The 15,000-nt window shown below is 42.1% G+C and overlaps 1 protein-coding gene across 3 annotated transcripts in view; it reads right to left on the reverse strand.

Annotated features, from left to right (window-relative positions):
* Positions 1 to 15,000, reverse strand: part of LOC133616101 (SH3 and multiple ankyrin repeat domains protein 2-like) — a 471,816-nt gene that overhangs the window by 385,857 nt on the left and 70,959 nt on the right. For all 3 annotated transcript variants that reach the window (XM_061975200.2, XM_061975199.2, XM_061975202.1), the window contains exon 3: positions 7,015 to 7,154. In XM_061975200.2, coding sequence (XP_061831184.1) covers positions 7,015 to 7,154 — 140 coding nt within the window. The remainder of the gene's footprint in view (positions 1 to 7,014; positions 7,155 to 15,000) is intronic.

Raw genomic sequence — 15,000 nt, forward strand, 5'->3', positions numbered from 1 at the left:
GGCTGCCCTATCCAGAGTCCCTAAGTCCGATAAGCTTGTCCTCATGGGTGACTTCAATGCCCGAGTTGGCACAGATGCCCAGCTCTGGACTAAAATAATCGGGCTTCATGGATCTGGGAAAATAAACAACAACGGCATTCGACTCCTCTCTCTGTGCTCTAAGCACCAACTTCTCATCACTAACACAATTTTTCAGTTAAAAAAGAAATACATAACATCTTGGATGCACCCACGGTCCAAACATTGGCACCTGCTGGACTATATAATTACCCGGCAACAAGATCGACAAGACGTCTGCATAACCAGAGCCTTACGTGGGGCTGAATGCTGGACTGACCACCGGCTGATCAGATCCAAGCTGAGGATGAAAATCCGACCCTCACACAAGAAACAGCAGCCAAGAAAGCGACTGAACTGCAGGGCCCTGGATTCTCCAGAGTGTACATCTCACTACCGCAGCAAGCTGGCTACGGGACTTTCCACCTTGGAGGACTACGGCACCACCTGTGACATGGACAGTGAGTGGGCAAAACTGAGGTCAACATTGCATCAAGCTGCCTCTGAAACCATCGGCTTTACTCAGAAGTACCATCAAGACTGGTTCGACAACAGCTCGGTAGAAATACAGGAGCTGCTGGACGCCAAGCGCAAAGCCCATGCTGCCCTGCTCTCCAACCCTCACTCTCCATCACTCCTCCACCATTATAAAACAACCAGAGCTGAGACACAGAAACAACTGCGGCTCATGGAAAATGAGTGGTGGCTCAAAAAAGCCCAGGAGATCCAGGGATATGCAGATGCTAATAAATACCTACGCATTCTACGCTGCTGAAAAATCCATCTATGGCCCACAAAAGCGAAGCATCGCTCCAGTAAGATCCGCAGACGGACACGTGTTATTCAAGGATAAACAACAAATTCTTGAGCGTTGGGCTGAGCACTTCGACTCACTGCTCAATAAAATAAACCCCTCTGATCCATTAGTGCTCAATGCACTCCCAGATCTCCCGCTTTCTCCCTTCCTTGATGACCCTCCCATGTTCAGTGAGGTTCTTACTGCAATCAGGAGCCTCAAAAACAACAAGAGCCCTGGCCCTGACGGAATTCCGGCTAAGATCCTAAAGAAGGGAGGCTATCTACTGAAGCGGAAGCTGTTTCACTTCATACTAGCCATCTGGCACAGGGAGGCCCTGCCTCAAGAATGGAAAGACAGCAACATCGTCACCATCTACAAGAGGAAAGGAGATAAATCATCTTGTGGCATCTCCCTTCTCTCAGTGGCCGGCAAGGTACTTGCAAAGATTATGCTTTCTCGCCTTACATTTCTAACAGAGGGCATCCTCCCAGAGACACAGTGTGGCTTCAGAAAGAACCGAAGTACACTAGACATGATCTTCGCTGCCCGTCAAATCCAGGAGAAATGCAGAGAACAAAACAAGGACCTCTACATTACCTTTATTGACCTCACCAAGGCCTTTGACACAGTTGACCGTGATTTGCTCTGAAGCATCCTCAAGAAGTTTGGTGTCCCCCCCAAGTTTCTCAACATACTAAAACAGTTTCATGATGGTATGCAGGCCTGTGTACTTGTAGGCAGTGAGCAGTCCTGCTCTTTTCCCGTGAAAGTAGGGGTGAAGCAGGGGTGTGTACTGGCCCCAGCGATCTTCAATCTTTTCCTGGCAGCAGCCACACTCCTATTCCGGCAGTCCATCACGAAGGATAGTGGTGTCTCCATCGAGTTTCGCCTGGATGGGAGCCTATTCAACATCCGGCGCCTACAGGCAAAGACGAAGATGGCAGGCACCAACATCCAGGAGCTGCAATATGCAGACGACTGCGCACTCCTCGCTCACACTCCTGATGCCATGCAGCATGCACTAGACACCATGTCATCAGTCTACCGCTCACTAGGTCTGGTGATCAACATTCAGAAAACAGAGGTTCTCATCCAGGAGAGGTCCCCATCCCCTACACCCCCTGTCTTTACCATCAGCGGCACACCCCTCAAGCTCGTTGAGCAGTTTTGCTACCTCGGCAGTATTCTGACCCCGACATGCCAGATTGATGATGACATCCAGGCTCGTATCAACTCAGCCTCCTCTGCCTTTGGAAGACTGCGCTCCCGGGTGTTTGAAAACAACCACCTTCGAACCTCAACGAAAGTGTTAGTCTACAGGGCGGTGTGTGTTTCAACTCTGCTGTATGGGTCAGAAGCCTGGACAATATACCGCAGACACATCCGCTGCCTTGATGCATTTAACATCAGATGTCTCCAACGCATTCTTGGCATCACATGGCAGGACCGAGTTCCTCATACGGACATCTTGCAGCGCACTGAGTCCATAAGCATAGAGGCCACCCTGGCAAAGCGACAACTCCGGTGGGTTGGTCACACCATCCGGATGCCAGGACACCGATTGCCTCGTCAGATGCTTTATGGTCAGCTCCTTTCAGCCAGCAGAAAGCCCGGAGGACAAAAGCTGAGGTACAAAGACCAACTGAAAGGGATATTGAAGAGGTGCAACATCAAACCCCACAAACTTGAGACAGCTGCAGCCAATCGATCGCTGTGGCGTTTGCTGTGCCATGACGGGGTCATGTATCTGGAGGAGTGTCGGAACCAACACTGGAGGGATCAGCGGAGGCGAAGACACCACCCTGCAGTTCCAGAACAATCCCAGCCCCCTGATCCAGGCCTGACATGTCCCCACTGTGGCAGGACGTGTGGTTCCAGGATCGGACTTCATAGTCATATGGCGTGGCATCGTCGCCAGCAACGATAGCCACCGACCAGAGCAACAAAATGGAAGCTACGTCATCTTCGACTACGATGGACCGCCTAAGCAATATATATATATATATACATATATATATACATATATACATATATATATATATACATACATATATATATACATATATATATATACATATATATACATACATACATACATGTATATATACATATATATACATATACATATATATAGTATATACATATATACACACATATATACACATATATATACATATATATACACACACACATATATATATATATATATATATATATATATATATATACATATATATACACACACATATATATATATATATATATATATATATATATATATAATATATATATATATATATACATACATACATACATACATACATGCATACATATATACATATATATATATATACATACATACATATATATACATACATACATAACGTATAAATGTCTGGCCCCCGACCATATTTTTTTAACCCAATGTGGCCCTCAGGTCAAAAAGTATGGAGAACCCTGTTCTAATATATTGTTTTTTATACAAACCCCGTTTCCATATGAGTTGGGAAATTGTGTTAGATGTAAATATAAACGGAATACAATGATTTGCAAATCATTTTCAACCCATATTCAGTTGAATATGCTACAAAGACAATATATTTGATGTTCAAATTGATAAACATTTTTTTTTTTTTGCAAATAATCATTCACTTTAGAATTTTATGCCAGCAACACGTGACAAAGAAGTTGGGAAAGGTGGCAATAAATACTGATTAAGTTGAGGAATGCTCATCAAACACTTATTTGGAACATTCCACAGGTGTGCAGGCTAATTTAAGAACAGGTGGGTGCCATGATTAGGTATAAAAACAGCTTCCCAAAAAATTCTCAGTCTGTCACAAGAAAGGATGGGGCGAGGTACACCCCTTTGTCCACAACTGCGTGAGCAAATAGTCAAACAGTTTAAGAACAACGTTTCTCAAAGTGCAATTGCAAGAAATTTAGGGATCATCTATGGTCCATAATATCATCAAAAGGTTCAGAGAATCTGGAGAAATCACTCCACGTAAGCGGCATGGCCGGAAACCAACATTGAATGACCGTGACCTTCGATCCCTCAGACGGCACTGTATCAAAAACCGACATCAATCTCTAAAGGATATCACCACATGGGCTCAGGAACACTTCAGAAAACCACTGTCACTAAATACAGTTTGTCGCTACATCTGTAAGTGCAAGTTAAAGCTCTACTATGCAAAGCGAAAGCCATTTATCAACAACATCCAGAAACGCCGCCGGCTTCTTTGGGCCCGAGATCATTTAAGATGGACTCATGCAAAGGGGAAAAGTGTTCTGTGGTCTGACGAGTCCACATTTCAAATTGTTTTTGGAAATATTCGACATCGTGTCATCCGGACCAAAGGGGAAGCGAACCATCCAGACTGTTATCGACGCAAAGTTCAAAAGCCAGCATCTGTGATGGTATGGGGGTGCATTAGTGCCCAACTTACACATCTGTGAAGGCACCATTAATGCTGAAAGGTACATACAGGTTTTGGAACAACATATGCTGCCATTTAAGCGCCGTCTTTTGCCAAGCCACATTCAGCATGTGTTACAACAGCGTGGCTTTGTAAAAAAAAGAGTGCGGGTACTTTCCTGGCCCGTCTGCAGTCTAGACCTGTCTCCCATCGAAAATGTGTGGCGCATTATGAAGCGTAAAATACGACAGCGGAGACCCCGCACTGTTGAACGACTGGAATGGGAAAGAATTCCACTTTCAAAGCTTCAACAATTAGTTTCCTCAGTTCCCAATCGTTTATTGAGTATTGTTAAAAGAAAAGGTGACGTAAGACAGTGGTGAACATGCCCTTTCCCAACTACTTTTGCACGTGTTGCAGCCATGAAATTCTAAGTTAATTATTATTTGCAAAAAAAAAAAAAGTTTATGAGTTTGAACATCAAATATCTTGTCTTTGTAGTGCATTCAATTGAATATGGGTTGAAAAGGATTTGCAAATCATTATTTACATCTAACACAATTTCCCAACTCATATGGAAACGGGGTTTGCACAACAGTTTGTTTTTCTTATTAAAAAGCATGTGCCCTGTTTACATTGTGTTTTTTTGGGTCCAAAGCAAGGAATGATTTGATTTAGATTAATTTCGGTGGAAAACATAAATGTATTTTGTGGATTTTAGTTAAAACATTTGTTGTTTTCTAGAATTTTGGGTCATGGGATCCGTCACAAAACCAATTAAACTCGTAAGCTGAGGTACCCATGTATGTATTATTTCCCTACGTAAGACAACATTTCAGCTTTTTTTCATATTCTTCCTATTGCTAGTTTGTGGATTTGTATGTGTATTTGTATTGAACGTGTATTTGTATTGAACCGTTTCGGTACGGGGGTTCTGGTTCGGTTCGGAGGTGTACCGAACGAGTTTCCACACGGACATATTAAGTAGCGTAATGCACGTTGTGTAAACAATGCACACTGAGGCACAACACACGGCATGCTAGCAGCTAACGGGCTACGATAGACTGACCATACGTCCTCTTTTCACCAGACATGTCCTCTTTTGCGGAGCTGTCAGGGCGGAGTTTCTTAAATGCCTCAAATGTCCGGCATTTTGAGTTAGGGTTGCGTGTATTTTCAATGTACATTCAGGGTTAAGAAGGGGTTAAAAACAAAACGAAGTGTGCGCGCAGCAGCATTCGTGAGGGAGGGGCAGAGACAGAGAGAGCGAGAGAGTTATGATAAACGCGCATGCGTCGCCAGGCTCTGCTTTTTATCCATACATTTATCAGATTTAATTTGTTTTTATCTATAGCAGGGGTATCAAAAGTGGGCCCCGGAGGCCATTTATGGCCCACAGCTAATGTTTTAAAGGCCCACGGCACATTCTAAAAATACTATTAAAATAAACAAAAACATAACAAAAGTGAAATAAAAAAGCTTAAAGGTTAAATGTAATTTAGAAAAAGTTGCAATGTTGACTAATAAAACAAAGCTGTTTTTTTTTATTTCAAACTGTCATTGCTCAAAATAATATTGAATCAAAATCAATGTAATTATGGATTATTGACCTCTCCAAGGTTCCGATTACTATCAAATATTCCACTAAGAAAAATATTTTTGGTGGAAGATTTTGCAGATTTGATAAATAAATAAATAACCCCAAAATGTATATTTTGTTGTTTTCTTACTGTACCGAAAAAGAACCGAACATTGACCTCTAAACCGAGGTACGTACCGAACCGAAATTGTTGTGTACCGTTACACCCCTAGTTTTACCCAATGGTTTGTCTCGGTTTTCATCTACCCTACTGTCTTGGTTCCAACATTGCCAATAAAAATTCACATCGGGTGGCTAAAAAAAATGTATTGCAAAATAGTCCACCACGGGTCCTAAGAAGGTTGTAAGCAGGGCCGCCCGTTCATAGGGCTCTGCGATCCGTGGGGGTTTAGCGTGAAGAAGCGCATGTAAAATGTCAATTAATGAATGACAGGGCACTTCTTATGAAATCGTACAGCAAAAGTTTTTCCTAGCCACCTACCGCTTTGTCACTGATGGGAATTCAATGGAAAACTTCCCCAATTTGTCCCTGTGGCGCAGTGCAGTAGTTCTTGTCTTACAAAGCAGCCGGCACTGGGTTCAGATACCAGGTGAAGTTGTTGTTAGGTTGATAAATTTATGATTTTAAGTGTCCGCAACTTTATCCCCAACAGGAGTCTTCAAAAAAGGTAACACTTATTTTAAAGATGAACTGGTACATTTAATTCACCATTAAATGTATTTTACATTTTATGCACATAAACACCATACTTATTCTCTATAAAATGTTATTTGTGACAATATTGTTGGGTGTCTGAAACAGATCAAATGGATTTGCACTATTTCTTATTTTAAAAATGTATTCCATTTTGTACGGTTTGGTCTTCGTCTGAATGATAACAGAGGTATTACTGTAGTTATTCACCCAGAACATCCTTTGCTGTTTTGGAGAAGCCATCAAGCAAGTTTAGGTCATTGTTCGCAGAAAATATCACTAACCAGAGCGAAACAAAAATGTAGTATGGTCATCTTTTCTCTCTTTCAGTGAATATTATTGTTGATATTGATAGAAATCCAAGACAATTCTCTCAGACAACGTTTTATAGGTGATTATCAACTCAGTTCACAAAATGAAGAATAGTATTTCAACAGCATACCTTTGACTCGATCATTCTTGTAGAGGTTGATTTCTCCTTCGGCCTGGGCTGTGTAAGGACGAGCCACCACAAAGTGTCTCCCTGGGACCGCACTGTACAGCTTCCTTCTGAATCCTACTGTCTCGCCATGACTGCTGGGACTAAAAATGATAGAATACACCACTGTTGGTACTGTACCTCAGAATGTTTTCATCCTTTGGCAGACATAAAAATTTACACACTCATTCAAACCTATTCCTAAAACTAACATGCATGCTTTGAGACTGTAGGGGTGCCTGGAGAGAACACACACACGCACACGCACACGCACACACACACGCACACACACACACGCACACACACACACACACACACACACACACACACACACACACACACAGGGAAAAAAATGCTATCTCCAAACAGAAGTACAGGACAAGAAGCATCAGGTTGACACACTTACAGTTATCTTCTCCATTCTAAACACAAATATTATATATACAATATAATAAGAACTGTGATACATTAGTTTATTTGAAGCATCTGTAAATATTACTTCAGTAACACATTACAACCCAACCACAACTGTATTTCGGGAAACACACCACACAGGACTGAATAATTGGGCCTGAGATTATCCACTGACGCAATGGCTTCTGGGTAAAAAACTAAACTCTTGCACCCTCTCAGGACAGGTCTGTGACACCAGAGAAAACTGTTGGAATTAGGACTGACCTGGAACTTCTACTTCCTGCATTTTTCTTCATTTGAACATATGGATTCAGCTTAATTTAATAATATATGGGGCATCCTCACAAAATGAGAACGTATAAGCTCCCCTAAGTAGATATGATGATACAATTTAGGACATAAATAATGTTAGTTGGTGGACCACATGCGATGTTGTAGTGCCACTTAGTGGTCAATCTTCACAACATCATAGGCAGTTAAACAGCAATGAAATAGACTTGCTCATTCAGTTCAAGTGTCTAATAAAAAGGAAACAAGATACATATAAAATACAAGAAGCACAAAAACACCCTTTTCATTAAATTAGTTGGTCAAATACAACTGAAAAAAATAAAATAAAAATAAAAAAGCAGCTTAAGGGCAAGTGTTAGAGAAATGAATACTAAGCTTGGTTTGCTGCATGTAAAAATGTCAGAAAAATATTTACAGTAAACTGCAACATTTTTCAATGATGTGCATCATTATTCTACTCATCATTCTTTTTGTTGTATCAGTGTCAAACTAATTTAATGCAGAGGACAGTGACCCTTAGTGGCAACTGTTATCAGCATAAGCAACATGTAATTAATGTAGAGCTGCTGACTTATTTCTGAATGGGTTGGTGTGTACTCCCTTTGGTCTTGTATGTTGTACATGTGTATATTTCATGTTAATAAAAAAGAAGAACGTGTTTGAAGGCCTTAGACCACAATGGGAATCTCAATAAATTAAAACTAAATTACATAATTTGCAAATAAAATCATGAATGAAGACAATCACTCTTTTAGAATGACATCTAGCCTTTAAGAGCACCATGGAGTCAGCAGCTGAGGAGAGTGAACTACATAAAAATGAAGAAAAAATGTCATGAAGAAGATGGACTGAGATAGAGGAACTGATTTTTTTCGAGTAATTGGGTCACCTTGTCCTGCAGAACACCTTACTTGTAGAAAATGTCGTAGGTCTTTAGAGAGGTAACCCCATTCCAAACCAAGTGTGTGTCTAATAAGTGCTTGCACTTTTACCTCAACACATTGTGGGTATTATGGTCAACTACAAACTACTAAAATACAAAATACAATTTTTACATCACGGTTATTGTGAACAAAATTGTGAAATGAATCATTATTATCATGGTATTTTTGAATCTAGGATCCAACAATTAACCAGTTTTACGATTAACTGCAATTAAAACTGTCACATTTATTTATTCGGAAAAGCCACACGACACAATATGTTTCAGCTCATGTTTCGTCACTGGCTACAAACAGAATTTATGCTGGTATGTTATTTTGAAGCAACATGCACAAAACTAAAAAAAAAGCTACACCAGTGGTGCACACACCTATATGCACCTATCAAGAGACACGCTAGATTGCTACATTAGCTTTAAATGTAAAACAAAAGAAAATATCCCACTCAAAAAAATGCTGTGATTTCGGAACATTACGGGTACTTACATAATAACCAGGTAAGTCATTGAAGACGATGGCTCACCCATTTGCAAAACTTGCCTGAAAAAAGATACGGCTCAATGGTCTAATACGTCCAATAGGGTGCAGCTTTACACACCAAAGCAAAGGTAAGACAGAATAACTGAGTTGAATTAGGTTAGAGGCAAGTTACTTTATGAATAACTGACTTAAATATAAACGCATCACTTACACTCAGTAGCATACTTGCCAACCCTCCCGAATTTTCCGGGAGGCTCACGAATTTCAGTGCCTCTCCCGAAATTGTGAGTGAGGACAGCCTGTCGTCACGTCCGCTTTTCCTTCATATAAACAGCCTGCCGGCCCAGTCACGTTATAATATCTACGGCTTTTGGCGAGTGCACAACTGCACACACAACAAGAAGGAGACGAAGAAGAGACAGTCATGGCGACGACGAGTGACAGAGAATAGAACGAGGATGGACAATTCAACCCTAAACTCACTGCTTTCCTGCAAATTAAATTTCACAGATGCAGCCTGTAATAGAGTGATCTAAGTTGTTTGTTGCCATCTCCTGGTGAATGTTGGGTATAGTGTTCTGTGGTTACTTTTTGGTTGGCCAACGGTTTACGTTGTATTGCTCACCCTGACTGCAAGTGTGGGAGTCAGTTGCATTGCATTGCACTTTCAAATACAACAATGAATAGAGGAGTGTTATGTGTTTATATATGTGTTAATAAATGAACACTGAAATTCAAGTATTTCTTTTATTTATATGTATATATATATATATATAATTTAAAAAAAAATTAAAAAAATTAAAAAAAATTAAAAAAATTAAAATAAAAAATAAAATATATATATATATATATATATATATATATATATATATATATAGTAAAATACATATATTTATATATATAGCTAGAATTCACTGAAAGTCAAGTATTTATTTTATATATATATATATATATATATATATATATATATATATATATATATATATATATAAGAAATACTTGGATTTCAGTGAATTCTAGCTATAAATATACTCCCCCCCGCCAAATCTCCCGAATTCGGAGGTCTCAAAGTTGGCAAGTATGCTCAGTAGCCTAGCGTCGAGTCAGTTCAGTGTAAACAAACAGCACCGATTACTCCTGCCAGGGGCTTCTTCATTCAGTTAGTAGTTATTCAACGTTAGAAAATGCTTCTGCCTGTCAGTGTTGAATAACTATAGACATTGTAATTTAATACAGCAAGTGTAAAACACTAACATAACAGCAGGAGCATGTAGAATACCATGGCTATGGAGGTTCTCATTTATTCAGGTCATTGTTTTTTCAGATAATTCCATCTGTGGCGGTGCTGATTAGGGGCGTGGTCACCATGACGTCGATGCATGATTTGCTTAATCTGCTATGATGATATGATTTTCTCTGAAAAGGCTGAACATTTTTTTCTACATACATTTAAATACAAATCTGTTGTTAATATTTAGTATTAACATATATGTTGATATCGTTTTGCCATGTTTTCAATTGTTGCTGCTTATTGTACAATGTACTTTAAGAATTTTTCCAGTGTCAGAAAACTTTTAATTGTGTTTTTATTAAAAAAGACTAACAACAAAATGTGCATATTTTTCTGGTGTTGTTCTAAAACGTACTCATGTTTAGAGACTCTCCTTCTGTCCCTCGCTGTCTCTGACGAAAGAGGCGAGCTGCAGCGAGCATGACGTCACACTTGCTTGACACTGCTGGTTTAGTCTGACTTTCTCTCCCTAAAACCCACCACTGTACTCTTAATATTTTCACATTTTCTAGATCGCTGTCCGCGGGTATATCTGGGATATATTAAAGTTAAGTCTACATCGCAGACATACTGACAATGCTCCAGACAATGGCGTGTGTCTTGTTTGCATCTGGTTTTGGCAGTTCTGTTTTCGGTGGCTGAGTTTTCGGTGCATCACTTGTCAATTACTTGTATTCCGTCATGTGACTTCCTCCCAAAAGTGAACAACAGTCAACCAAGTTAAGATTGCTGTGGTGCAGCAAGCAGCGCGCAAACTCTCTGGGTGCACAAGGGGTCTAGATCTTCCTGCAAAAAGCAGAAAGTATCTGATAAAAATATCTGTTTGATTAAATTTCAAAGACAAACAATATTAAAACAAGATTTAAATGGGAAATACTAAACGAGTAACGTATGTTAAAGATATATCAAACAAATCTTTTACAAAGTGATCACTGCAAACTTGTGCGTTCTTCAATTCTGTTTGGTCCCTCCATCTGTGCGTGCCACTTTTCTCGTCGTCTTTCATACAATGTTGCACTTTTCTGCCCTTCTTGATTACCTCTCGAGGAACTCTGAAAAAACTTTTATCCTTTTCGCGATTTGAGCAGTTCATACAACCGAAAACAATGCATTGGGCATTTTTCTAGCACTCATTGAGAACAGACACTAGCTTGACCACCACGCATTTTTAATGAGCCGGACATGTCGTCATGTAAATCCATACTACTTTCATTTGTTTTTACTTTAAAAAAAAAACGTATTTTCAAGGTGTGGCGGCAATGAAAATACTATGGCAGTACGTGTAATGTCTTTGTGATCATGTTTTGTTTGGCTATGTTCTGTTTGGTTTTTGGACTCTTTTAGTTTCTGTTTACGCTCCATATTTTTTGTCACCATAGCAACCCATTAGTTTCACCTGTTTCACGTTCGGACTCACGCACCTGTCATTAATCATGTCACTCTTATTTAAGCCGGTCATTTTCTGTTGGTCGTCCTGGCGACATTGTCATTACCATGCCCTGTTTATTCGATAGTTTATGCTTCATGCCATGCCACGTAAGTTTAGTTTTTTCACGTCACAGTAAGTGTAGTTTTGTTTCATTTCTATAGTTTCTGTCTAAGTGTTAGTTTTGTTTCATAGCCAAGTTTGTTCTCCGCCTTGTGCGCGCCTTTTGTTTGTTCCTTTTTTATAGTTAACATAAAACATGTATGTACCTTCATCCAATGTCCAGTCCAGTTGTTTTGCATCTCGGGAAAGCAATCCGCGCAGTAATTTGCGGCGCCAAAGTCCACGTCCTGACAGAATGTCGCCAGCATTCCGCTATCCCGCAAACGACTGGCAATCGATGGAGGAAGGAAAGTGGGAGGCGTTAGAAGCCATGGCGGATCAAGACTTGATGTGGAGTCCAAGCGAAAAACTTATTCCGATAAGTGTGGCCCGACGACGTTGGCGCGCCGCTCCAGTCCCGGAAGCGCCGGCAAAAGCGAAAGCCGTCAGGAAAGGCTTCTCCGAGCCGGCAGGACGCGTCGTTCCCGCATCTCCTCCTCCTCCGTGCCGAAGCAAGCTGGAGATGGCCCGGCCTCGCCCCGATGACGTCACATCACCGCCTGATGACGTCACGGACCAGGAAGATTTTTTTCTCTGAACTCTTTTTCTTTTTGTCAGCCACCGCCAACAAAAGACTCTATTTCCATGATTAAGCATTATCAGGACATGTTTTTAGAAATTAGGTCTAGTCAATCACAGTCATCCAGATTTCATGCCCCGCCCCCTAGGACTCAAGCCCTGCCCACGTTACAAAATTCTTCTATTTTTTCACCCACAAAAGCACAGGTGGGGTATAAAGAAATAATTTTGGGACAATTCAAAAAGGAGGATTCTGCCCCCCTCCTGACCTCCCTCCACCCACCCCTAAGAATGGTTCCAGATCGCGGGGAGCGCGCCTGGTATCTGCTCCTTGAGGGGGGGGGGAGGGGGGGCTAGGGTCGGGAGCTGTGCTGATGGGGTGGCTCGGCTGTGCCGAGCCAAGCAGCCATGCCACCACCACCAGTTCTTCACCATGCCAAGCCACAGCCTCCAGCCCGGCCACCACCACCAGTCTTTCGGCATGCCAAGCCACAGCACCTGCCCCACGGCTAGCTCCACGCCAAGCTCCAAGGCTAGCACCAGCGCCAAGGCTAGCACCACGGCTAAAACCAGTAGCTGGATCACGGCTAGCACCTGCTCCAAGGCTAGCACAAGCACCACGGCTAGCACCAGCTGCAAGGCTAGCACCAGTAGCAGCACCATGGTTAGCACGACGGCTAGCTCCACGCCAAGCGCCAAGGCTAGCACCAGCGCCAAGGCTAGCACCTGCTCCAAGGCTAGCATCACGGCTAGCACCAGTAGCTGTACCATGGCTAGCACCTGCTCCAAGGCTAGCACCAGTGGCTGCACCACGGCTAGCATCAGTTCCTGCACCACGACAGGTTCCAGTACCTGCACCACGCCAAGTACCAGTCCCTGCACCACGACAAGTGCCGCCAGTCGCAGCTCCACGCCGCCAGGACTCAAGCCAGGACTCAAGCCAGGACTCAAGCCAGGACCCACCACGCCAAGACCCACCACGCCAAGCTTCGCCGTCTGCCGCACCACGCAAAGCTTCGTCTGCTGCTGCACCCACGCCTGCTTCGTCTGCTGCTGCACCCGCGTCTGTTGCGCTCGCGCCTGCTTTGTCTGTTGCGCCCGCGCCTACTTCGTCTGCTGCCACGCCTGACTCGTCTGCTGCCGAACCCACGCCAGACTCGTCTTCTGCCGAACCCACGCCAGACTCGTCGTCTGACTCCAAGCCTGCTACGACAAGGACACGCGCATCCACGCCTGCCACGACGACGACGCGCCCACCCCCACGTTGGCCCCGGTGGATTCGGGGACACTTGGTCTGGCGACCCACCGCAAAGTCCCCCTCCCGCCCTCCCATGACTCTTGATCATTGTTTGTTTTTTGGACATCTGGTATCTGTACTTTGGACTCTTTTAGTTTCTGCTTACACTTTATTGTTTTTGTCACCATCAACCCATTAGTTTCACTGTGTTCCACGTTCGGACTCACGCACCTGTCATTCATCATGTCACTATTATTTAAGCCGGTCATTTTTTGTTGGTCGTCCTGGCGACATTGTCATTACCATGCCCTGTTTATTCGATAGTTTATGCTTCATGCCATGCTACGTACGTTTTGTTTTTTCACGTCACAGTAAGTGTAAATGATGCTAAATGGGTTGTACTTGTATAGCGCTTTTCTACCTTCAAGGTACTCAAAGTACTCAAAGCGCTTTGACACTACTTCCACATTTACCCATTCACACACACATTCACACACTGATGGAGGGAGCTGCGATGCAAGGCGCTAACCAGCACCCATCAGGAGCAAGGGTGAAGTGTCTTGCTCAGGACACAACGGATATGACGAGGTTGGTACTAGGTGGGGATTGAACCAGGGACCCTCGGGTCGTGCACGGCCACTCTTCCACTGCGCCACGCCGCCCCTAGTGTAGTGTAGTTTTGTTTCATGTTTTGTTTGTTAGTTACTGCCTTTTAAACTGATTATCAATTGGTCAAACTCAATTAAGAGTAGCTTACAATGTACTTTAATATTGACTGCTTATAATGATGCTTATTAAATATTCATACATAACAAAGATTAGTGTGGAAAGTATTATGCATGTAAGGAACTCCATGACCTGTTTCTCTGCTGCTACAATTTTCCAAAAAATTATAAAAAACTGTTTAACAACAGTTCAGACAAATTCATAAATAAAAACGAAACACTCACAGACATCCAATACGGATACAGAGCCAACATCTCAACATCAATGGCATTAATCGAAATAAAGGAACAGATAACTAATGCAATAGATAGCAAAAAATGTGCTCCTGCAGTGTCTATGGATTTAACAAAAGTATTTGACACAATTAATCATAGCATCTTAATAAACAAATTACAACAGTATGGAATAAGAGGGTTGGAATAAGAGGGTTGGCATTGAACTGGATTAGAAGCGCACATTTGCA

Source organism: Nerophis lumbriciformis, linkage group LG15 (genome assembly GCF_033978685.3).
Source record: "Nerophis lumbriciformis linkage group LG15, RoL_Nlum_v2.1, whole genome shotgun sequence".
Classification (NCBI taxonomy): Eukaryota; Metazoa; Chordata; class Actinopteri; order Syngnathiformes; family Syngnathidae; genus Nerophis; species Nerophis lumbriciformis.